Source organism: Phodopus roborovskii, unplaced genomic scaffold, assembly GCF_943737965.1.
Source record: "Phodopus roborovskii unplaced genomic scaffold, PHOROB, whole genome shotgun sequence".
Classification (NCBI taxonomy): Eukaryota; Metazoa; Chordata; class Mammalia; order Rodentia; family Cricetidae; genus Phodopus; species Phodopus roborovskii.
In genome coordinates this window covers 11473770-11499507 of record NW_026126611.1, presented here as the reverse complement: position 1 = coordinate 11499507, position 25738 = coordinate 11473770, and the positions used below count along the sequence as shown (strand labels likewise).

The 25738-nt window shown below is 48.2% G+C and overlaps 1 protein-coding gene across 2 annotated transcripts in view; it reads left to right on the top strand.

Annotated features, from left to right (window-relative positions):
• The window catches only part of Akap12 (A-kinase anchoring protein 12), a 71767-nt gene extending 50542 nt beyond the window's left edge, over positions 1 to 21225 (top strand). For both annotated transcript variants that reach the window (XM_051206007.1, XM_051206008.1), the window contains 2 exons: positions 13051 to 17902; positions 20222 to 21225. In XM_051206007.1, the coding sequence (XP_051061964.1) occupies positions 13051 to 17894 (4844 nt within the window). In that variant the 3' untranslated portion in view covers positions 17895 to 17902; positions 20222 to 21225. The remainder of the gene's footprint in view (positions 1 to 13050; positions 17903 to 20221) is intronic.
• The last annotated feature ends 4513 nt before the right edge of the window (positions 21226 to 25738 follow it).

The following is a 25738-nucleotide window of genomic DNA, read 5'->3' as shown; positions in this document are numbered from 1 at the left end:
TACATTCTCTTAACTTGCTGAGCCCTCTCTCCGGTCCCCAAATCATTAGTTTTTACATGAACAAAACAATGTAAGAAGGGGCCTGCAAGATCTCACTTTCTTCCCGGATTTTTCCTGTATAAGGTGTTGTTTTGTATATTCGGTATTTATTAGTTTGTCACATGCTCAGTTTCTTGCCAGAAGGAGGGGGTTCTGTAGGTAATCCCAGTGGGCTGATAGGCAGAATGTTTAGAGGGATTGTCTATGTCTAATTCTTAAGGTACTATCAAATGGTTGGATCTATTGCTTTCTGGGTTACACTTCGCCATGTGTTTTTGGGCAGTGTTGCATGGTTTTGTACTCTTTGCTAGTAACCAGAAACTACACAAGAGGCCAGGCATGGCTGGCTGGTGGTGCATACATTTGAGTCCCAGCACTCTGGGGGGCAGAGGCAAGCTGAGCTCTGTGGGTTCAGGGCCAGTTTGGTCTACACTAGAAAGTTCCAGGAAGGCTGGTTGGTGTGACATAGGATGACCCTGCCTCGAAAGGAAGGAAGAAATAATGAAAGAAACAGAGCGAACATATTTAATGGCAAGGGGTTGGAGATGTAGCTCAATTGGTAAAACGCTTGATAGCATGCCTGAAACTCTGGGTTAGCTCCCAAACACTGCAGAAGCTAGGCATGGTATCACAGACCTGCAATCTCACGCCACTAGTTCAAAGCTAGTCTGGGATACATGAGACCTTGCCTCACAAAATAAATAAATTAATTTAAAAAAAAAAGAGAGATAAGAGAAGCCGAAAAATTAAGAGACATCTTCAAAGGCAATTTTAGGGTCTGTGTTGCAGTTTTCCTGTGAGGTAACTGATTAAGGAAGATGTGTTCTCAGCAGTCTTTAGTTGGTCCGAATCTTGAAAAGCAGTGAAGGCTTGGAGCAGCTTGTTTAAATAAGGAAGAGCGAGTTCCTATAATATTTGAGGAGGGTGCTTAAGTTTCTTCATCACTGGCAGGGTTTATGGGTGTGTATGGGACCTTCTTGGAAATGTCTCTTCATTTCTGAAAGACGGAGGAATTTTAAAGACCTGTTTGTCAACCTCTGTTCACACAGACACCTGAGGTGAGGACAATACATACAACCTGAATTAGGTCTGATTGATTGCTCATGGGACATGGTGTTAACATTCCCAACTCCTATTAGCATTACCTAAGGCACAGAAACTAGAAGATAATTGTTCATGACCTGGTGACAACCAGGGTTTCCCTCATTCTAGGCAGGGCACTCTACCAACTGTGCTAGCCCAGAACTACTTTTTACTTTTTTTTATTTACACCTTATTTGTTACGTGTGTGGGGGTGTGTGTGTGTACGTACGTGTCCATATCCATGTGTGTGTGCATGTCTGTACTGCTCTATGTTGTACAAAGTTGATTTTCCTCCTCAAATTTCTTCTTCCTTTGTTGGTTTCCCAGGATGCATCAACTCGGGTCCTTACCCTTGCTCGCCAAGTTGCTTTGCCTGCTGAGCCACCTTATTCAAATTGTTGTTTTCTTTCTCAAGTATAGGTCTCTACATGTCTCTGGCTGGCCTAGAACTTGGTATGTACACAGGATTTCTCTGTAACAGCCCTAGCTGTCATGGAACTCACTCTGTAGACCAGACCGGCCTTGAACTCATAGAGATCTGCCTGCCTCTGCCTCCCTGGTGCTGGGTTTAAAGGCGTGCACCACCACTGCCTGGTTAGAGCTCCTGTTTGAACGAAGAGAAATTCTCTCAGCTGTTAAGAGCTTGGGGTGTGAGATCTGACCCAGCATCCTTCCTATGTGGCTCACAACTGACTTTAACCTCAGCTGCAGGGATCCCACTTTCTTTTCTGGTCTCTGTGGAGCACCTGCTCTCTTGCATGCACCCACATGCCAACACCCACACATGCATGTAATTAGAAATCAATCCTTTTTAAAAGCGTCTTTCCTGTTTTCCTTAATTCACACACTTTTCCTATTGGCCAACAGTGCTTTATTTATTAACCAGCACGAGAAACATATACAGAATGACATCTCCCATCAGGTAGCATTTCCTTTTGTCAAATTGAGCAAAGCCATTGTTCTTTTTTTTAATCTCCAAAGTAAACTGGGAATCCACGCGTGGTGGTTCACCCCTGTAATCTAGCACTTGGGAGCAGAAGGATCATCATCTCTAGTCGGAGGCTAGCCTGGGCTTAAAAAAAAAAAAAAAAAAACTGTAAGCAGTTTATAATGCATCTTTATGCAAATCATATGGAGGCTGTGGCTGTGATGTGGTGGGGCCAGAACTGTAATCCAGTCTTCAGGTGCCGAGCTGGCCTCAGCTGATGTTGACTCTGTGTTCTTGGTGCCTTGTGGATTCCACTGTTTATTCCTAACAATTGTCAAGAAAACCCTTATTCCTGAGCTTCCTCTTGTCCTAAGAGGAAGTTTCTCAAGCCTGGCTGCAGAGCATCTGATAAAGGATCTCTTCTCCGGGCTTATCTGATACTATCTAAGGGCATGCCCTCGCACCTTGGTGGCCAAAGCTGCGGTGATGATGTCACCTGGATGGCCTGGTGGTGGGTTTTGGATCTCTGAATTAGTCCCAGTTAAACGGGTTCTTCTGCCTGGAGGTTTCTTGGCTGATGATGAGCTTTGGGGACAAGCAGAGTTGAGCTGGGCGTGTTTTGATATAAGGGGTGGGTTCAGAATGCAGAGAATTCCTGGAAGAATTCCAGGCGATCTCCGGGGAAAGTTAAACAGTTCCAGATGTCACACACAGTAAGCTGTGCCTGGGGACAGAGAGTCCTGGTTATTCTAAACCTGAAAATTGAATGTTGTAGTTTTTGTGGTGTTATTATCTTCTTTCCTTTCCTTTTCCTTCCTTCCTTCCTTTTTTTTTTTTTTTTTTTTTCTTTTAAGTAGCGTGTGTGTGTGTGTGTAAAATATTTTTATTTCGGTCTCCTAAGTTTGGTTGTCTCTTGGCATCTGTGGGGAATAGGTTCCAAGATCTGCATACAACATGGGTCCGTTAGAAAAAAAAAATTGTTTTTTCTATTCAAACAACCTGTGCCATTGCACTTTAAGCACCCCGGAGTGCTTGCACCACTTAATATACGTAACAGTTGCTACATTGCCATTCAGGAGTGACGATGAAGAAAAGAGGAGGTCGGTACGAGCTCGGTTCAGATGGTCCGTCCGCCCCTACACACCGCCCCCCCCCTTTGCGGGAGCCGGGGTGTCACTGTGTGTGTGTGTGTGTGTGTGTGATGCTTCAAACACAGGAAGCCCTAGACTCAACCCTCTGCTGATTCTGCGCAAGTAGCTCAAGTATCTAATGTGTCAAAAGTGACAGCAGAGGGCCAGCTCCACAGTTCAGCTGGGACCTATACTTAACCCCGGGAATCCAGGTAAAGATGGAAGGAACCCACTCCAGAGTTGTCCTCTGACCTCTACATAAGCACTGGGGCTCTCGTGCATCCATACGTACATAGCACACACGTGACTAATAAAAAAAATTTTAATTAGATTTGAAGCCATGAATGAAGGGTAAGCATCAATAGAGAGGCGTGATGACATGTCTGAAAGATAGACGAGCCCCTTCTTCCATGGAAGGCTTCCCATGAAATGAATATTATTTCTTTCTTGAAGGGAGGAGAGAGTTTTTGTGTGGTTGGTTTTTGTACGCTCACAGATAAGGACATACAATCCATCATGGCGGCAGATCCTGTCCACAGGACTCTACCATTGAACTAGGCAGAGAGAGACAGGGAGACAGGATCTCACTGTGTAACCATGGCTGACCTGGGCTATGTAGTCCAGGCTGGCCTTAAACTCTCAGAGATCCACCTGCCTGTGGAGTGCTGGGATTAAAGGCCTGTGCCGCCATACCCGTCTCACCCATTACATTACAGCTTTCTCGTGTGTCTCCCTTCCCTCTCTTTGGAACGTGGCAGGGGTTCTCAACCTTAATGCCGCTGTGACCCTTTAATACAGTTCCCCATGTTGTGATGACCCCCAGCCATAAAATCATCTCACTGCTGCTTCCTAACTGCAATTTTGCTACTGTCACGAATTGTGAGGTAAATATCTGACATGCAGGATGTCTGATATGTCTCAAACACACACACACACACACACCCCGTTGCATCCCACAGGTTGAGAACCGCTGTGTTAGATAGAAGCTTGCTGGTTTTTTAGCTCTTTTTCCTCCACCATCCCCACATCTTTATGCATTTCTCTTTTTTTCCTTCTGATCTTTTTATTTTGCTGTAAAGCAGTTAACCGTTTCTCAAGCTGGACCCGATGGTGCATAACCTGTAGTAACACAGTACTTGGGGAGGTGATGACAGGCACATCAGCAGTCCCCTTAGCTACGTAAGGAGTTGGGTATAAGAGACCCTGCCAACCAACAAGTTTCTCTTTGTTTTCTAAGTATTATGTTTGAATGCACCTGTCGGAGGTCCTGGCAGCCCACGGGTAGATGGGAATGACATCCGCTTCCAGTCAGGAATGGGGAATGGAGGGTAATTTGAATGTTCCAAGTACAGGTGGGCCAGTGAAAGCTACAAGAGCAAGGAATTGGGGGTAAAGGATGGGAGAAAAACAGGCAAACATTGGGCCACACCAGGCTCACATCACACCTGTCCAAATGTAGCTTTTACATGGTAAGAGAGCCAACTTGATTGGCTTTCCTTAACACCCTAGGGAGGTTTATGTTGGGAGTCAAGTTCCCTCCCTCCATCCCTTCTTATTTTCCAAGATGGGATTTCTCTGTAACAACTCTGGCTGTTCTGGAACTCGCTTTATAGATCAGTCTGGCCTCGAACTCACAGAGATCTGCCTGCCTCTGCCTCCCAAGTGCTGGGGATTTTTCTTCTTAAAGACACCAGCAGAACTTGTAATTTCTCTGAGTTTGAAAGTGCACCCAGACTGCGTGTGTGGGTTCTGCTCTACAGGTCTTACACCTTCTAGCTCCCCGGCAGCACGCTAGACAACACTGCCCTCTTCTGTTCAGACTCCGTCAGGGATTCCGATAATGATACTGCCTGTGAGGCTGGCAGTGTGATAAAAGATAGGTCCAACAAACTGCTGAGGGGAGGTGTATAACAATGAGTCCTTCAACCATTGTGGCACAGTTTGGCAGACCACTGAACGACTTATAAAAAAGAATAATGGTCATCTCATTACATCGTCTTTATAGGAATCCTCGTTTCTATAGATTACAATGAGTATGGTAATGCATGCCTGTAATTCCAGCACTTAGGAAATGGAGGCAGGAGTATTACAAGTTCAAATACAGCTTCCGGTATATAGCTAGTTCCTATCTACCTCGGGATATATGAAGCCCTCTCAAACATAAACAGACAACCCCCCCAAAAAAAAAACCAATAAGCACATTTGTTTTGGGAAAAGTAACAAGCACCTTTGAAAGCATCTTGAGCTTTGTTAAATTTATTTATTTAATCTAGAAACAATCTTATTTTACATGTCAATCCCAGTCCCCTCCCTCCCATCCTCCAATGCCCCCCCCATCTGAGCTTTAAATGAGCATAACCAGCCAGCTTACTGAAAAAGTATGGGGGGGCAGGATGACTGTGTCTAGTATAGTACTCGGTGTCTTTGGGGGAAGAGAAAGCCATATTTGTCAAGTTACCCATATGTAATCCCAGCACTCAGGAGCCTCAGGTATTAGGATCTCAAATTCAAGGGTAGCTGCATGTGTGTGAGCCAAGAACTCACTCTGTAGACCAGGCTGGCCTAGAACTCTCAGAAATTCCCCTTGCCGTTACCTCCCAAGTTCTGGGACTAAAGGTGTGCACCACCAACGCCTGGCAATTTACATTCTGTATGCATACATGTGAAATGCCTACTTTGTGGGAACGGGCTGTCTCCTACCCTGTGGCTCCCTAGGATAAAATCCAGGCCATCAGGATTGGTGAAGGGCACCTTTACTCACTGAACTGGCCCTGTGGAACAATGTTTGTTCTTTGACAATTTCCTCCACGTATGTAATGTTGTATTAGGGATGCCCTCCATCATCACACTCACACATCTCTTATAGCCCTTCCACCCAGAGTCCATTAAACTCCCTCTTACTTATCTCTTACCAGCCTTTTCCAGCTTCATGGCTTGGTTTTGTTTGGTGACCCATTCACTGGGTGTAGTGAGATATTCACCTTGTCCTCATCTTTGGCACTGACCACGCCCATTGGGGGTGGAGACAGGGGCGGACGTTACCTGGGGTAACTAGATCTGAGGAGAAGCTTGGGATCCCTCTCTTGCTTGCCAGCACAGGGACAGGAGAGCATCGGGAGGCATCCTGGGGACCAGGAACCTGCTCGTGTTCATCTGTCTATGTTGTAAGTTATTTCTCCCGGAATAAACATCTATTCCTCCTATATGTTTCTCCTGATCCTTATTAAGCCACGGTGACCGGGACCATCTGTGTTGTGTGAACACTGGATTAGAAGTACCCAGTGGTCACCAGTGGAAGGCTCTCCCCTCTCCCTGACTCTATGTTCAGCAGTGAGAGATAACCCTGCCCCTGACTGTTCTTATGCAAACCCAGTACAGGTATCTGCAGCTGCTTTTTGATAGTAATGGCTGCATCTTGCTCGGAAGGTGACATTTTGCTTTGTCTTTTGGTTCTTCAAGACAGGGTTTCTCTGTATTGTTTTGGAGCCTGTCCTGGACCTAACTCGGTAGATCAGGCTGGCCTTGAACTCACAGAGATTCACTGCCTCTGCCTCCCAAGTGCTGGGATTAAAGGTGTGCATTTTTTGTTTTTTATTTTTTGAAGATGACATTTTGCAGCCCTAATCTAGAACTTTTTTTTTTCCTGGTTCCTTTATTTTATGCTGTGTCTGTCCCCTTTAGTTCAATTTATATATTGTACTCTTAGCCAGAATGCACAGGTGATAGTTTTCAGGTTACTGTGCACAATGACACTTGTCGCTCACAAGTTTTTCAGTGGCCACCACTCCTCCCCACCCCACCCCCCCATTTCCTCACTGTAGGATTGGGTCCTCCAGGTCTCTCAGCTGACCACACACATTCCAATTTAGCCTCGTCAATACTTCTTGTCTTGGCCAGTTTTTCCCCCCTTTGTTTCAAAACGATGACCAGATAGCCTTAGTGGGCGGGGAATGTGTATTCTTTTGTTTGGTTGTTGATTTGAAGAAGCAGGACTGTTAAGCGTGAATAAACCCAACCTTTCACACGGAAACGACCCTGACTGTTGTTAGGTTTAGGAGTGCTGTGACTTTCCATCCGAATGCGAGAGGTGACACATAGGAGCACCTGCTCTCCTTGCCTTGTGGCATTTACTAGTCTAAAACATTACGATGACTTCCAGGGAAAAAGGATGTTGTCCATGCTTTGAAAGCGTATAGAATCAAAAGACAAGCTTGTCCCTTTTCTCACTGGACTCAAGGTTCCACCGCGTCAGCCTTCAGTTATCCCAAAGTGACACATACCTACACTGGCCAAATGACTTGGCCATTTACCCATTGAGATGGAAGGAAACCTCCAGCCTGAACCATGCTGGATTTTTTTTTTTTTTTTTTTTTTTAAATGTATGAGTGGTGTCTGCACATGTGCCGGCACACCAGAAGAGGGCATCAGATCCTATTACAGATGGATAGTTGTGAGCCACTATGTGAATGGTGGAAATTGAACTCGGCACCTCTAGAAGAGCAGTCAGTGCTCTGGACTGCTGAGCCATTTTTTCAAAGACCAGTAGTTAGCCATGAATCCCTTGTAGTCTTCTGTTAAGATCCTTTCCCAAAGTGGCCCCTTCATTTTGGATGGATGACGTAGCCTCGAGTGTGTATGGGTTTAATCCTGGTGGTGTACATCCTATGGATTTTGACAAGTCATGGGTGTGAATGCTTTCAATATAATTAGTATCAGAAAGTATAGTATCCCTAAGACTCCCATTGTTACCTATCCATTCTTCCTTCTCCAATCCCTTGTCAGCCCATGATATTTTTGCCCAATTAGCTGCTGAATTCTAGACTGGTTATTCCTAATTTTGATCAGTTACGAGTGAATCTGATTTCAGTACCCAAGTATAGTTCTTTTTTTTTTAATTATTTTTATTTTATATGCATAGGTGCTTTGCCTACACACACCACACACACACACACACACACACACACACACACACACACACGTATATATTTGAGGGTAACAAGTCCCCTGTAACTGGAGTTAGAGACAGTTGTAAGCCTCTACGTGGGTGCTGGGAATTGAGCATGGGTCCTCTGGAAGAGCAGTCAGTGCTCTTAAGTGTTGAGCCATCTCTCCAGCTCCCCAAGTATAGTTCATTTGTGTGTGTACTGTAGCTTTCTACTCATCTTTGTGAGCACCAAGGATCAAGATTGCAGTCTCACAGGGTAAAAGTACATTTAGCATAATAAACTGCCCAACTGTCCCCCCCCCCCAAGTCACTATAGGGGGCCTTCTCCCTAGGTCGCCATTCTTGAAGTTTTTGTGTCTTCCAAGGCCGTTGGAGGCTCCGCCTTCAAGCTCTGAGACTCTGTGTGGAAAGAACTTGGCCCTGGAGCGCGATAACACTGCAGCTGGGTTTTATAAACGAAGAAAGCATTCACACACAATCCGAACCCACACTGGGGTGTGTCGTGCGCGCCTGTGAGCATTGCTTGGAGGTTGAACTAGCTAATCGTATGTGGGTGGTGTACAGAAGTGACTGTCAAAGAGAAGGGGTCACCTAACCTTGTACTGGGGCAGAGGGGCAAAGCCCCTCACACGTGATCCTAGAATCTTCTGGAGTTGGGGGTGGGGCTTGCTTTGGTCACCTGCCAGACAGTGCTCCGCCTCTGTGACGTGGGTAGCCGTTCCCAAGGGTGCCCCTCTCCACCTGGGTGGCCGCCGACCGCCCCGCGGCCGGTGGGTGTCCCGCGATGGGGCAGCCGGGAGCGGCTGGCCGGGCCACTCGGGCCGCTGTCCCCGGCCACCCGCCACCATGCCTTGGTGGAGTAACTTCTGCTGTAAGTAGCGTGCCCACCCCCTGACCGGGGGTAAGTAGCTCGGGGTGGCAGCGACTGGGAAAGGTGACTCCAACTCTATCGGTCTTCCTGAGGGTCCCAGCGGGCCAGGATTAAAGTGGACTCAGCCTTGGAGAGCGGGCCCAAGCCAAGCATCCATGGCCATGTGCTGATCATGCGGAAACCCACCTCAATCTAACCTGGAGACGAGCGTGATTTCACACAGGGGCAGTACACGAGGCTACCCAAGAGCAGATTATCACAGTAACCTAGCTTGGCTGGCAGAGGGAGAGACAGAAAACTAACCCAGATGGGAAAGGCCATTGTCAGTCTGGAGCGAGCAAGCAGGACCGTGGAGGGAGATGGATGGATGGGGTCCACTTGCGTGGGCTGCTGCATCGCATTGTGTCCGCGCGCGGCTAAGAAATCGAGTCTAGGCATCCCCGTAGGTTTCAAGCGCATGACGTGGGGGCAGGACGCAGGCTGTGCAAATGCGCGTGTGCGCCACAGGGGTGCACGAGGACATGTCTGTATCCTGTTGGAACCTGATTTAACCGGTCTTGGGCCTTGTAGTTGCGAAGGCTAAGCACAAGGTCCTGGGCCACCAGATGTTTGATAGCTTGGCTATGCAGTTGAGGCCAAATTTTTGGAAGTAGAACCTCCCTGTAAGTTCTGTACAGATTGAGGTCGGGGTCGAGGCAGGAGACAAGTGGAAGCCGAGACCCACAAAACTGTGAGTGTCCAACGTCATAGGCAAATGGGGGAAAATGGATGCCATGCGGAGGAGCTGGGGTTGCGTCAGAAGATTGTTCTGACAACAGTGTGGGTTTTTACCTACACGGACATTGTAGACTAGTAGGCCAGTTAAGGCTTCAAGACTTCCCAAGATTTAGGAGTCCATAAAAACAGTTTCCTATTGCTTAGCCATTGAGCTGTCAGGAGTCTGTCTAATCCTGCTAGTTGACTGGCATATTGTTTGTTTCTGTATCCTTTCTCTCAACTCCAGACATTCCAATGTAGAATTAAAAAGAGGGAAAGGCTGGAGCCTGGAGAGATGCCTCAGAGATTAAAAACACTTGTTCTTAGCCAGGCAGTGGCGGCACACACCTGTAGTCCCAGCATTTGAGAGGCAGAGGCAGGCAGCTCTCTGAGTTTGAGTCCAGCCTGGTCTACAGAGTGAGTTCCGGGATAGTCAGGGCTCTATAGAGAAAACTCTGCTTCAAAACAAACAAAAACATCTAAAAGTATTCCAAATTAAAACTTGGATTTTGGAGGCAATGGTGTGGAACCCTGCATTTTCCCATATTGTTGAAAAAAATCCCTGCATTTCATAATCTCAGAGAGGGCAACGGGTGGTTTTAGTCTTGGGCTTGTGGCAGGATGCTCAGTTCATACTTTTACTGCTCACTGGTAATTTTTTAGAGTTTGTCATTGCTTGGATCAACCTCCCCACACACACACAGGCAGTACAGAGTCCACAGTCACCTTCAATAAACAAAAAGTCACATCTTTTCCTGCATTGGAATATTTCTGAACATTAGGCTAGAGAGCTTGCCTGCCTGCCCAGGGTTCAATCCTTGGTGCTGCATTAACAGGCTTCTGTAACTTCTGTAACCTCAGTCAGTAGTTCAAGGTAATCTCCTTGATGTGTGCGACCTTGTCTCAGAATAAATCAAAGGGAAATGCTTTAAAAAAATTAATGAAAAGGCATACATAATATTTTTTTTAGATTGAAGTTTTAGGTTAGTATACAACAGCAGGCTTCCTTGCGGCATCTCCATACATCCGAGTTTGCTAACTCCCTCGCTGTTTCCACTTCCTGGCTATCCCGGTAGTGCAGCAACAAACACGGTCGTGCAGGAAACTGTGTGGGGTGCAGACTAGTCCTGTGGGTCCACACATGTATAGTTGCGTTGTACTGATCCCAAACGTATGGGTGCACAGATTGTCATTCATTCCTATCAGGAGCAAATCAAGGGTGGCTCTTCAATGCGGAAAAGGATCCATGAGCAGTGTAACTGTGTCTAAATTTTCACTTCGCTTTGGATGTTTGTCTCGATGTTTAATATGATGGTCATTTTGCTTTATTAAAAAGTTTGACGGTCTTCTCCCCCCCCCCCAAAAAAAAATCTCCTTTCAGTGACTTTTCCCCCTGATTATCTGTCTGATACTCAGAAGCGGGGTGTGTGTGTGTGGGTGTGATTGCTGTGTTGCTAATCCTCCCAGTTACTGCTGCTGTCCATCCCCACCCCCCCCCAAGCCTCATTACATCATGTGGCCTTGCTTTTACATTCAATGATTTTTTTAAATGCCAATATATGCGTGTGTGTGTGTGCGCGTGCGCATGCGCGCATACATTATATACATATATAATATATATGTGTAAGCCCAGCACCTGGGGGTGGGGTAAGAGGAGAGAGGACAGAGGACAGAAGCTGAAGAACATTCTTGGCTACACAGTACATTCAAGGCCAGCCTGGACTGAGTGAGGAGTATCTACAAACTAACTAAAGAGAATGACTTCATGGATCAAACTGAAACGTTTATCAACATTTTCCCCCTCTGTAAGACGTATGTCTTGAGGCTGGTTAGAGTGCCCTCCACAGAAGCGTGGGGGATCTGAGTTCACTTCCCAGACCCCACAGAAAAGGTCGAGGCAGTGGAAGCAGTGTTCCCAGGACTTGGTGGCCTCCAGGTTCAGTGAGAGACCATACGATGACTCAGCGAGCAACGGCGCTTTGTGCCATGAGTGATGAACCTAGTTCAACCACTGGAACTCACAGGGTAGGAATAAAGGACCATCTCCCACACTGACTTTCAATGTACTTTGTGGCAGGACCCTCCAACACAAAGCAAATAAGTGAAAAATAAATAAAATGGTGGACTAAGGAAGACCTCAATATCATCCCCCATGCAGATACACAGACGTGTACACGCATAACACTCCCCCACATACATTGTCTTTTGGCTGTGTTTTGTTTGTAGATAGGGTCTCACTGTGTAGCCCCTAGCTGTCCTTGAGCTCACTCTCTAGGCCAAGCTGGCCTTCAAATCACAGGTATCTGCTGCTTCTGTTACCCAAGTGCTGGGATTAATGTTATGTGTAACCATGCCAAGCCTGCTTTTCTTTTTCAATAGTTTCTTTTTACTTTATGTGCGCCGGTGTTTTGCGAGGGTGTCTGACCCACTGGAACTGGAGTTACAGGTGTGACCTGTTGTCTGAACCACTGAGCCATTTCTGCAGCCTCCCTCCCTCTTTAGAAATCACGCTCCTTCATCCTCATTTACTGGGTTTTGATTTTGTACCGCTACTCATGGATTCAGGTGTTTGCTTTTTAAGATTTGCTTATTTTTACTTCCCATAAGTGTTTTGCTTGCGTGCCTGCCCGTGTACCATGTGTGTTCAGTGCCCACAGAGGCCAGGAGAGGGAGTTGGATCCAGTTACCATGTGGGTGCTTGGAATAGATCCTAGGTCCCCTACAAAACTTGCTAGTGTCCAGCCTATGGACCGAATTAATACCTTGATAACTAAGGGAAGGGGAAGAACCTTTGAACTTGAAGTTTAATGGGCAAGTACTCATTGCCCATTGAAGACAGAAATTTCTGGACCGCCCGATCCCGCAGCAGTTTGGACCCAAATAAATACATAGAGGCTTATATTAATTATAAACTGTTTGGCTGATGGCTTAGGCTTCTTACTGGCTAGCTCTCTCTTTATAATCTATTTCTATTAAACTATATTGCCACGAGGATGTGGCCTACCCGTAGTAATGCTCCTGCTCCCCCTGGAGATTGCTTCCCTGCCTTTCCTCTTCCCAGCAGTTTTAGTCTGATAGTCCCGCCTGTACGTCCTGCCTTGCTCCTGGCCAATCAGCATTTATCCATCAGCCAATAAGAGAAACATAATATTCACAGCATGCAGAAGGACCTCCCCCATCAGCCCTTCTATTAAACATCAACAAACACGTACATAATCTTTTCATTAGTATTTATCGGAGTATTTTGGGTTTTGGACTAAATACTTTTCCCCGTCTTCTCCTTTGTCTTTATTAACAGTTGGACAGAGAGAGTCAGAAGATGTGAGAGAAAAAGACCGAACTAAAGAAATGGCTGCCAACTCTGCAGTTGTTGAAGACATCACAAAGGATGGGCAGGAGGAAACACCTGAAATAATCAAAGAGATCCCTGCTTCAGAGAACGTTGTAGAAGAAACGGCACAGCCCGCAGAGTCCCAGGCTAACGATGTTGGCTTTAAGAAGGTATTTAAGTTTGTGGGCTTTAAATTCACCGTGAAAAAAGATAAAAATGAGAAATCTGATCCTGTCCAGCTCCTCACTGTCCAAAAGGATGAAGGCGCAGAAGCCACAGTTGGGGCCGGTGACCACCAGGAGCCCGGCATGGAGACAGGAGAGTCCGCACCCAAAGAAAGTGAGCTGAAGCAATCCACAGAGAAGCCGGAGGACACCCCGCAGCAAGCACAGAGCGGCACAGAAGAAATTCCCCTTCAGGCGGAATCTGGTCAGCTGGCCGAGGAAGAAGCCAAAGACGAAGGAGAAGAGAAACAAGAGAAAGAACCCACCAAATCCGCAGAATCTCCGACCAGCCCAGCCAGCGGCGAGACAACATCTTCCTTCAAGAAATTCTTCACGCACGGTTGGTCCGGCTGGCGCAAAAAGACCAGCTTCAAGAAGCCGAAGGAGGATGAGCTGGAGGCTTCGGAGAAGAGAAAGGAGCAAGAGGCAGAAAAAGTCGGCGAGGGAGAAAATGACAAGGCAGAAGGTCCTTCTGGGCAAGCTCCAGCGTCTGAGCAGCAGGAGCCCGCAGGAGACACACACCAGGCCAGGTTGTCCGCAGACTATGAGAAGGTGGAGCTGCCCCTGGACGACCAGGTCGGTGGGCTGCAGGGAGCATCCGAGGAGAAGTGTGCTCCGCTGGCAACTGAAGTGTTTGATGAGAAAGTGGAAGCCCAACAAGAAGTTGTTGCGGAAGTCCATGTGAGCACTGTAGAGAGGATGCCGGAGGAGCAAGGCGTGGAGGGGGCCGAAGGGGATGTGAAAGACACAGGAGAATCATCGCCCCCTGAAAAACTGGCCGAGGAGGCCCCTCCTCAGGAGGCTGCTCCTGCTGAGGAGCCGCTGAATAGCAAAGAATTGCGTGACTCTGCAGGTGACCATACACAGCTGACCGATCTCAGTCCCGACGAGAAGGCGCTGCCCAAACACCCGGAGGGCATTGTCACTGAGGCGGACCTGCTGTCTTCCCAAGAGAGGATCAAGGCTCAGGGAAGCCCTCTGAAGAAACTCTTCAGTAGCTCGGGCTTGAAGAAGCTGTCTGGGAAGAAGCAGAAGGGGAAACGAGGGGGCGGAGGAGATGAGGAGCCAGGAGAACTCCAGCAGGTTCAAACCGAGTCCCCAGAGAGCACTGATGAACACAAGGGCGAGAGCTCTGCCTCGTCCCCGGAAGAGCTGGAGGACACGCCCTGTCTGGACAAAGGGCTGTCGTCGGAAGTGCACCAGGAAGGCGAAGCCGAGGAGGGCGCCACTTCTGACGGAGAGAAGAAAAGGGAAGGAATCACTCCCTGGGCATCCTTCAAGAAGATGGTAACACCCAAGAAACGGGTCCGAAGGCCTTCCGAGAGTGACAAGGAAGACGAAGTGGACAAGGTCAAGAGTGCCACTCTGTCCTCCACGGAGAGCACCATGTCAGAAATGCAAGAAGAAGGCAAAACCGTTGGAGAGGAGCAGAAGCCAGAAGAACCAAAGCGCAAGGTGGACACCTCTGTGTCGTGGGAGGCGCTCATTTGCGTGGGCTCATCCAAGAAAAGAGCGAGGAAGGCGTCATCTTCAGATGACGAAGAAGGGCCCAGAACAGTGGGAGGGGATGGTCACAGAGAGGAAGAGGCCAGCAAGGACAAGGAAGCTGGAGCAGAAGCCGTCCCTGCCAGCACAGAGGAGCATGATCAAGCGCAAGGAGGCTCCTCACCCGAGCCAGCTGGAAGCCCTTCTGAAGGGGAAGGTGTCTCCACCTGGGAGTCCTTTAAAAGGCTAGTCACCCCGAGAAAAAAATCCAAGTCAAAGCTGGAAGAGAAGACAGAAGACTCCGGCACAGAGCCATTGGCTTCAGACATTGAGCCGAGCAAAGAGGAATCTTGGGTTTCCATTAAGAAATTTATCCCTGGACGGCGGAAGAAAAGGCCAGACGGGAAGCAAGAACAAGCCACTGTTGAAGACGTGGGGCCAGCAGAAGTCAATGAAGACGACCCAGATGTCCCCGCCGTTGTGCCTCTGTCTGAGTACGACGCGGTGGAAAGGGAGAAGATGGAGCTGCAGCAAGCCGAGGAGACTGAGGAAGGACCCCAGCTACACGGGTCCGTGTACGTGTCTGAGGAGGTTAGCAAGACGCTGGTCCACACCGTCAGTGTGGCTGTCATTGATGGGAGCAGGGCAGTCACCAGTACCGAAGAGCGGTCTCCTTCTTGGATATCCGCTTCCGTGACGGAACCTCTTGAACACGCCGCAGATGAAGCCACACCCTCCACTGAGGAGGTCACCGAAAGAGACATCATTGCAAAAGAAACACCCACGGTCACCCAGACATTACCAGAGGGCAAAGATGCCCATGACGACGCGGTTATCAGCGAGGCGGAGTTCACCTCTGAAGCTGTGACAGCTGCAGAAACCACAGAGGCTCTCCGTGCTGAAGAAGTCACTGAAGCCTCAGGGGCAGAAGAGACCACGGACATGGTGTCAGCGGTTTCCCAACTAACTGATTCTCCAGACACCACAGAGGAAGCCACCCCGGTCCAGGAGGTAGAGGGTGTGCCGGACAGAGAAGAGCAGGAGCGGCAGACACAAGCCGTCCTCCAGGCAGTTGCAGAAAAGGTGAAAGAGGAGCCCCAGGCGCTTGCCACCCAGACTGTGCAGAGATCGGGGCCGAAAGCATTGGAGAAAGTGGAGGAGGTCGAAGAGGATTCCGAGGTGCTAGCCGAGGCGAGAGAGAGGGATGTCGTCGTGCTGGAAGAGCCCGTGCAGGGAGGTGAAGCTAAGCATTCTTCTGCACGGGGCTCTGAGATGGGACAGAGTACTCCAGACAGCCTCAAAGCCGTTCCCGACGACGACGATGTCACTGCAGGTGTAGAGTTGAAGGATGGGGTTACCACATGCCAGGCTGGAGAGCCCCAGCAGCTGATGGATCAAGGTGTAGCCCCCGACTCATCCGAAACCCTCACAGACAGTGAGACAAATGGAAGTACTCCCCTAGCAGATTCAGACGCTCCAGATGTGACACAGCAGGACGAGGCCGTTGAAAGCCAGGACAGTAAAGCCATTGCAGCTGACGGGCAGTCACAGGTCACAGAGGCTGAAGCAGCTCCTGCTCAGGAGGAGGGACCTTCGGTGCCACCCAGTTTCCCGCCCCAGGAAGAAGAACACGGGGAAACACCAGGGAGAGATGTTCTAGAACCAACACAAGACTTTGCTGTGGAAGCAGTGCCCGACCTGGCAAAGACCGAGGTGGGCCCAGAGGCCGGCCACTCTGATGGCGAAGGAGGCAAAGACGGACTATGTGTGGAAGGACACACAGATGGACCCGACAGCCGAGAAAAGGTTGCAGACGCAATGGGAGCACCCGAGTGTCAAGAAGAGGAGGAGACGGAGGAAGTGCAGAGCATCAGCCCGGAGGAGACAGAGGTGGGAGCCGATGTTGAGAAGGAGAAAATGGAAATAAAGCTGGAGCAAGTGAGTCAAGAACCTGAGGGGACAGCGGCCACCCCCGAGCATGAAGAAACCCACCCGCAGCCCACCCAGACCGCTGATACGTCCGACTCAGAGGGGGAAAAGGAAGTGAGCAGCCTTGAAGGACACCCTTCTCTCCCAGACCAAGACAAGGCAGGTTGCATAGAGGTTCAAGTTCAAAGCTCCGACCCACCGGTAACCCCAATGGCCATACCTGTGAGGGAGGTTGCAGAAGAGGTCAAGATTGCAGAAGCGGATGAGCGTGTGGGTGCACACTTAATGCCATCAGAGAAGTCCTCCGAAAAGGGTGACCACTGGCCCTTGGGGCCTGAGTCTCAAGCAGAGTCAGTCCCAGTAATAGCATCTCCCGCTCCCGAAAGCACCCTACATTCCGACCCGCAAGGAGAGATAGGCGCATCCCAGAAACAGAGATCAGATGACGAAGATGACGAGCAGACTGATGGCCCTGATGGCAAGGAGAGCGCAGCAAGGGAGGGAGAAGCTGTGGCCTTGGAGCTCCAGAGCGAGAGCACCAAGCTTGTCCAGAACATCATCCAGACAGCCGTGGACCAGTTCACTCGTACGGAAACAGCCCCCACGGCTTGCCCTCCTGATTCACAGACCCAGGTTCCGGTGATGCAGGCTGACAGCCAGGGAGCTCAGCAGATGCTGGACAGAGAAGAGAGCCGCCATCAAGCCTCCGCTCAAGAGGAAGCTGCTGCTGCTGCAGCCCAAGAGGGACTTGCCCTTACAGACATTTCCAAAGGCATGAGCGAGCCTTCAGAAAAGGTCAGCACGTTTGCAGTTGACCAGCAGTGTGAGCGGGTGATTGTCCCGCTTGGGGCAGAGGGAGATGGAAACGGAGCAAAACCTGTGCCAAGTGATGATTGTGCCAAATTAGGAGAAGGCGTAGAGAAGCTGCCACCTGAATCCAAAGATCCAAAGGGGCATGCTGCTGATGGCCCCCAACACCAAAGCTCAGCCCAGGCAGAGGCGGATGCCTCGGGAAACCTAACCAAAGAGTCTCCAGACGCCAACGGACCAAAGCTAACGGAGGAGGGAGATGCCCGGGAAGTAGGGGTTCAGGAAGGAAAAACACACACCGAGACCAAGCCCCAGACAGAAGAGGACCTACAGGAGCCGGAGGGAGACTTGGCAGAATCCTAAGATATTGGGTAGGTAAACATCTATCAATTACGTGGCAATAATTGATTTTAGAGAATAATTATCAACTGGAGTAGGAGCAAGGGTAGATTTTTCTTTTTCTTCTTCTTTTTTTTTTTTAATGTGCATTGGTGTTTTGCTTATGAGAGGGTGTCGGATCTTCTAGAGCTGGAGTTACACAGTTGTGAACTTCCATATGGGGCTGGCAGTTGAACCTGGGTCCTCTGGAAGAGCAGACAGTGCTCTTAACCACTGAGCCATCTCTCCAGCCTACTTTCCCTTTTTTTCCCCCCCTCGTCAGAATCCCACTAAGTCTTACTGATGTCATGAAAATAATGGCTTCCCTTTATTTTTATTTATTTATTCATTTATTGAGACAGGGTCTCACCATGTAGTCCTCGATGTCCTGGAACTCACCATGTTAATTAACCAGGCTGGCGGCCTCTGCCCTCCTCCTTCCCATGCTGGGGATTAAAGGTGTTTGCTACCATACCTAGATCAGCCAGAACTTTTGACATTTTAGCCTAGGGCCGGGAGAGGTGCCTCAGTGGTTACGAATGTGTACTGCCGGGACTGGAGGGATGACTTGGTCATTAAAGGCTGGGCTCCCAAGCAAAAATGTAAGAATGTGTGCTGCCCTCGTAGAGGAAAAGGGGTCGATTCCCAACACCTGTGTCAGGCAGCTCACAGCCACCTGCAACTCCAACCCTAGTGGAATTCAACCTTCTGCCCTCGCCATACCCCCGTGACCATATTCGTACCCATACAAAGACACATAAGTCAAAATCCTCTTTTCAAAACTAGTTTATGGCTACTGGGAAAAGCAGGGACCCCCACCCCCGGCAGCATTGACAAGCCGTTTTTTTTTTTTTTAGCTTGCAGTGCACCTGAACCTGCTGATCAGCCTTGCAGTAGTGGGACACAATGTGGACCATGCTGACTTTTGTTTTAGCCCAGGGTGGCCTTGAACTTGCTATGTAGCTAGGGATGAAACAGATGACCTTGGATTCCTGATCTTCCAATTCTTCCGTGCTGAGTGTCTCATCATACCTGAACTTGTCTTTTTTGTTTCTTGTTTGGTTTTTGCTTTGCTTTTTCGAGACAGGGTTTCTCTGTAGCTTTGAAGCCTGTCCTGGAATTCGCTTTGTGTAGACCAGGCTGGCCTTGAACTCACAGAGATCCTCTTGCCTCTGCCTCCTGAGTGCTGGGATCAAAAGGTGTACACAACCATGTCCAGCTTTCCTATTTGTGTTTTTAGAGATTGTGTAGCCCAGGCTGGGCTTGAACTCCCAGCAATCCTCCTGCCTTCAGTCTCCTATCAGTAGACTACAGGCATGAGCTACCATATCTGGTAAGGTGCCACCCTCCCCCGCAGAGAGGATTTCTCTGTAACTAGCTCTTGTAGACCATGCTAGTCTTGAACACACTGAGATCCGCCTGCCTCGGCCCCCGAGTGCTGGGATTAAAGGCATGCACCACCATGCCTGGCCCATAAGATGCATTTCTATGTGCCGTGTTGAGGTTGGAATCCAGGGCTTGTTCTAGGTCAGCATTCCTCAGCCTATAAGGACATCCCCACTCCTATGTGCCCGTGTGTGTGTGTGTGTGTGTGTGTGTGTGTGTGTGTGTGTGTGTGTGATTTTTTTTTTTTTTTTTTTTAAAGATTTATTATGTATACAGTGTTCTGTCTGAATGTATGCCTGCAGGCCAGAAGAGAGCACCAGATGTCATTAAGATGGTTGTGGGCTATCATGTGGTTGCTGGGAATTGAACTCAGGACCTCTGGAAGAGCAGCCAGTGCTCTTAACCATTGAGCCTTCTCTCCAGCCCATGTGTGTGTCTTAACAGTATGGAGGATCCACTGAACCATCTTCCTAGCCCTTAGAAATGTTGGATGGTCGCACGTGTTCGTGCCTGCATAATGTGGGTGGGGTAGGGTGCCTATGCCATGGTTTGTGCTTGTGTGGTAGAAGGAGTGGATCAGAGGACACCTTCTGAGGGTTAAACTCAGGTCTCCACAATGGTGTAGCAAACACCATCTAGCCGAGCTCTTTTTCTTCTGAGAAAGGATTTCTCTGTGTAGCTCTGGAGACTGTCCTGGAATTCACTTTATAGACCAGGCTGTCCCCGAACTCACTGACATCCACCTGCCCCCCCCCCTCCAGTGCTGGGATTAAAGGTGTGTGCCACCAGCGGGCCCCTTTTTTCCTTTTAATGGATTTCAATTCCAGTGTCCCCAAACACCCCCATCGCTCTTGTGCAGTGGCTCTGTCAACAAATTGAGGCAGGAGAAGAGGTCTTTATTTCTCTCTCCTTTCTTACTCCTACAGTTACTCATTGTATATCTGCAAGGCCAGAATGTGAAGACAAGCCACAGAACAAAACGCTGCTGTTGGGACCTTGAGACCAAGATTGCCGAGCCCTTGAGATTCAGAGAGTGGGGCATCCACTGACTTCAACCTTGGAGAGCACCCCGACAATCCTGAGGCTGCACCGGGAGCTAGAGCCAGCTAACGTTTCCTTATTTCAAGACTGCTTTTGATCCCCCCCTCCCCCTTGATACCGTATATTTCTGATTGAAGGTCCTACATTCCACCTGGAACGGATGTCGGCAATACCTAGTTCTACTTCTCAAACTGGAGCATCCTCTATGTATTTATATGTATGTTTCTGTAGTCCTCCTCATGTACTTATTGTATATTTTTCCTAACGTTTAAGCACATGCCTTTTGTATCACGCAACATATGGTGGATGTGCAGCCAGTTTGAAGCCTTGAGAAGCTCCAAGCCTCAACTATATTAACCTGTGGCAGACAAGGATGTAACATTCCTGAGAGGGAGGTACAAGTCATTTTAAACTTCATTGAGGCTTAGGTTTATGGGTTTAGTCGTCCTCTGAAAGTGGTCGTTTTCCTACACACAGGGAGCTCAGAAATAAAACACCATTTGGAAACATCCAGAATGTCCCGATGTTACTGTGACGTGTTTCTTTCTAGTCCAGTTCAGGTTTGGAAAGTAGTCTCCTTAGTGGCAGATTAAGCCCCTTCTCTTAATGACATGGACAGATGATTGTGCCTAAGGCCGTGGTGATACCTTTTCCATCTTATGCAGAAGGAAATCTGTTGTACTTTTTGATTGTACTCTTATATGCTGGATCGAATTCGTACGCAGAACAAAGTGAGTCCCGTTCTTTATAAAATGGTATTTTGATAGATACTGGAGTGTGTCTGTGTTATACCTGTGCCCCTTTTAAGAACAATGTTGCATTATGTTCATTTGAATAAATTGTGATTTGACAACTGATTTAAATAAAATATTTGCTTCACTTAGATTCACTGGGTTTTGTGTGTTTTGTTTCTGAGACAAGGTTTTCCTGTGTAGCCCTGGCTGTCCTGGAACTCCCTCTGTTGGCCAGGCTGGTCTTGAACTTAGATATCCACCTCCCTCTGCCTTCCAAGTGCTGGGATTAAAGATGTGTACCACCACCGCCCAACTCTATTCACTTTTATAGACAAATCTATCTTTATTATGAGTACATGCATGTATGGTTGGATACCAGAAGAGGTGGCCAAATCTCATTATAGATGGCTGGGAACTGAACTTAAGGCCTCTGGAAGAACAGCCAGTGCTCTTAACCCGTGAGCCATCTTTGCAGACTGATTGAGCGGTTTTTATTGAGTGCTAAGGGGCCTGGGTCCCATGCACTGTGTTAGAATAAAATACTGACAAGACAATGAGGGACAAGCTGGGACCCGAACCCAGTCACCCATGAAGACATCAGGTCACTGCACTGCTTTGACACAGAGGAAGCCATGATGGGGAGGGGTTTTGTTGAAGAAAACCAGTAGAGGCAGGTGTTGTGATGTAATCCCTGTAATCCCAACACTCAGAAGGCAAGGCGAGAGGATTGCTAAAGTTCCAGACTAGCTAAGAATGAGACTTCATTTTTTAAAAAAAAACAATTATTTTGAAAACTAAGAGTCGGCAAAATGGCTCAAACAGTGTCTTAGTTAAGGTTTTATTGCTGTGAAGAGACACCATGACCATGGCAGTATAAAGAAAGACATTTAATGGAGGATGGCTTACAGTCTAGGAGGGTTAGTTAGTCCTTGATCATCATGGTGGCATGTAGGCAGACATGGTTCTGGGGAAGGGAGACTTCTACTCATGGTTCACAGGCAACAGGACCTAGCTTGAGCATATGAGACCTCAAAACCCGAGTTCACACCGTGACACACTTCCAGCGGCCACACCTCATAATAGTACCACTCCCTATGGCCCAAGCATCCAGACTCCAGGACCTGTGGAGGCTGTACCTATTCAAACCACCACAAATGGTAAAGGCACTTGCCTTGTGATTCGGGTGAGCCAAGTTCTATCCACAGATCCCATGAAAACACAGTTTTATGTAGTTTCTGGATGTCCCTTGACATACCAACTGTGGTGTTTTGAATAAGAATGGCTCTTCCTAGAAGAGGTCCTGAGTTCAATTCCCAGCAGCCACTTGATGGCTCACAACTATCTGTAGTGAGATCTGGTGCCCTCTTCTGGTGTGCAGGCAGAAATGCAGATAGAGTAAATAAACCTTAAAAAAAAAAAAAAAAAAAAGAGGGCTGGAGAGATGGCTCTCAGTGGTTAAGAACACTAATTGGTCTTCCAGAAGTCCTGAGTTTAATTCCCAGCAAACACATGATGGTTCACGACCATCTGTAAAGAGATCTGGTGCCCTCTTCTGGCCTGCAGGGTTAATCAATCTTAAAAAGAAAGAATGGCCCTGTATAGGCTCATCTATTTGAATACTTGGTCCCTCAATGGTAGGGCTGTTGGGAAGGATGAGGAAGTCTGGCCTTGGTGCAGGCAGGTATGCCACTGAGAGGGTGGACTTCGGGGTTTCAAAAACTCCATGCCATTCCCAGTTAGCTCTCTGACGTGTGATTGTGTGTCAGCTACGGTCCCATGCGTGTCTACCTGTCTGCTGCCATGCGACCCACCTTGACGGTCATGGAGTCACACTGTGAGACTGTAAGCACAAATGAGCTCTTCCATTGAGTTGCCTTGGTCATGGTGTCTCTTCACAGCAATAGCAACATAGCTAAAAACGCCAACTATTAACCAGAGGAAAATTAGAACCCTTTTCTCAATTCTGATGGGCCATGCTCTGACTCCAGCATTTCAGGAGAAGGGGCAGGAAGATGAAGGTCAGGCTGGACTACACAGCACGGCTCAGGCTGGTCTCCCGAGAGCATTGCTCTGTCCCAACCTCCTCTCCTGGGACCCTGGAAATGTCTCCTAGCACTACACACACGTGGGAATCTGTTACCTCCTGCCTATTGTCACTGGAATTAGTATAATCTGTATCTTTTGTTGTTGTTGGAGACAGGGTTTCTCTGTGGGATAGTGCTGACTGTCCCGGAACTCACTCTGTAGACCAGGTTGGACTCGAACTCACTGAAATCTGCCTGCCTCTGCTTCTCCAGTGCTGGGATTAAAGGCGTGTGCCACCATTGCCCTACTTTAATCTATACTCTATCTACCTGACAAGGTGAAACAGGTGGCAACACATGTTTAGCCTAAGGTGACCACAGGATAAGAGATGGGTACAGTAGCCGGAGGATTAATGGTGGCTTGGGGCTTCTAAGTATATAATTTTTAACTCTTTGAAAATTCCGTGTATATATTTTGATTACATCTATCCACCATCCCCCTGCTTACCACTAACACATCCTTCTCCCAGCTTCATTTCATAGATAAGTCATTCTCCTCCCCTTCCTCCTCTCCTCTGTTTACTCTACAGGGCCCTGCATGGACCCTGGAGGCACCGTGAGCAAGCCTGAAGCTGTTGGCTGGAACATCTTTTCCCAGAGTTGTTACTAGTACTCTTCCCGTTTTGCTAACACACATCTGCTGGGGAGGAACTAAGCCTGAAAGCATATATTCTTGACCCTGGATTGTTTTCCACTGTGCCGTGAGTCAGTATATAAGCCGGCTCCTTCCGCTCAACAAACGGCATTCCTGTTGCACGATTAGTACTGCCCAAGTGTGCAAGGGTGTGGGTCTATCCACTGGAGCCTGAGCAACATATCCGTTGCCATACTTGCAAAGAAAAATGACCCTTTAAAGGTCTCTTCTAGGGCTGGAGAGAAGGCTAGGCAGTTAAGAGCACTTATTCTCTGAGGACTCGGGTTGGATTCCCAGCACCCACATCGGGCAACTGACAAACCACCTGACGATCCAGTTCCAAAGGATCCAGTGTTCGGTGAGCATGGCCTGCGTGTTAGTTTGAATGTAATTGGCCCCTGTCCTGGCTGGTAGTGTGTCAACTTGGCACAAGCTAGAGTCATTCGAGAGGAAGGAGCCTCAGCTGAGGAAATGCCTCCATGAGATCCAGCTATAAGGCATTTTCTCAATTAGTGATCAATAAGGGAGGACCCCGCCCACGGTGGGTGTGGCCATCCCTGGGCTGCTGGTCTTGGGTTCTATAAGAAGGTGGATTGTGCAAGCTATGGGTAGCAAGTCTCTGCATCAGCTCTGCCTCCAGGTTCCAGCCCTGCTTGGGTTCCTGTTCTGACTTCCCTCAGTGATGAACAGCAATATGGAAGTTTAAGCTGAAAAAAACCCTACCCTCCTCAGCTTGCTTTTTGGCCATGGCATTTTGTTGCACTAGAAACCCTAGCTAAGACACCCTCATCAGTTAGTTCATAGAAAATGGCACTATTAGGAGGTGTGGCCTTGTTGGAGGAAGTGTGTCACCGTGGGGGGTGTGCTTTAACTTTCAGACCATTTCCTGTTACCTGCAGGATGTAGGGATGTAGGATTCTCAGCTCCCTCTCCAGCACATCTGCCTGCATGCTGCCATGATTCCCGCCATGATGATAATGGACTGAACCTATGTATGTGTGTGAGCCACACCTATGAAATGATTTCCTTTATAAGAGTGGCACCATGGTGTCTTGTCACAGCCATAGAAACCCTAAGACAGCATACGAATGGTGCAGATATACACATAGGAAAACATCCATACACATAAAAATCTTTTAAAAAAATTAAGGGGATAATCGAGCGGGATTGATGGCTCAGCTGCTAAGACTGTTTACAGCTCTTGCCGAGAACCAGAGTTCAGTTCGCATCATTCACACTGAGCGACAACTGTTTGTAACTCCCAACTTCAGAGCATCTGACACCATCTTCTGGCTTCCACAGGCACCTGCACACATGCTCATAATGCATGCACCTGTTTTTTGAGAACCAACAACGTACAATCCTGATTTATCTGCGTGGGAATTGAGCAGGGTGAAGAATTAAGCTTGGCATTAGTGTTGCCAGGCAGAGGAGGTGCACGCCTTTGATCCTCGCACTCAGGAGGCAGAGGCAGGCAGAGCTCAGCAGAGCTCTGTGAGTACCAGGCCAGCCTGGTCTACAGAGCTACAGAGCGAGTTCCAGGACAGCCAGGGCTACACAGGGAAACCCTGTCTCTAAAAAGCAAAACAACAACAACAACAACAAAAATACAGATTGTAGGCAACTGTTCAACAGAAGCGCCATGTGAGGGCACACGAGCCAGAGTTTATCTCCCTGAGAGTTTTCATAGTTCTGGAATAATGGTGTTGGGCCACCTGTCTTTATGATTGTTTGGTAATCTTTCCTTTTCAGACATATTCTCCTAAGAGGCTAAATATCCTCTCTTTGTGGAACCTGAGTAGTTTTTCTTCCTTACCTGGATGCATTTTTATAATTTCCTTTTATTTATTTATTTATTTATTTTTCCTTTTTTTTTTTTTTTTTTTTTTTTTGTTTTTCGAGACAGGGTTTCTCTGCATTGCTGTAGATCAGGCTAGCCTTGAACAAACA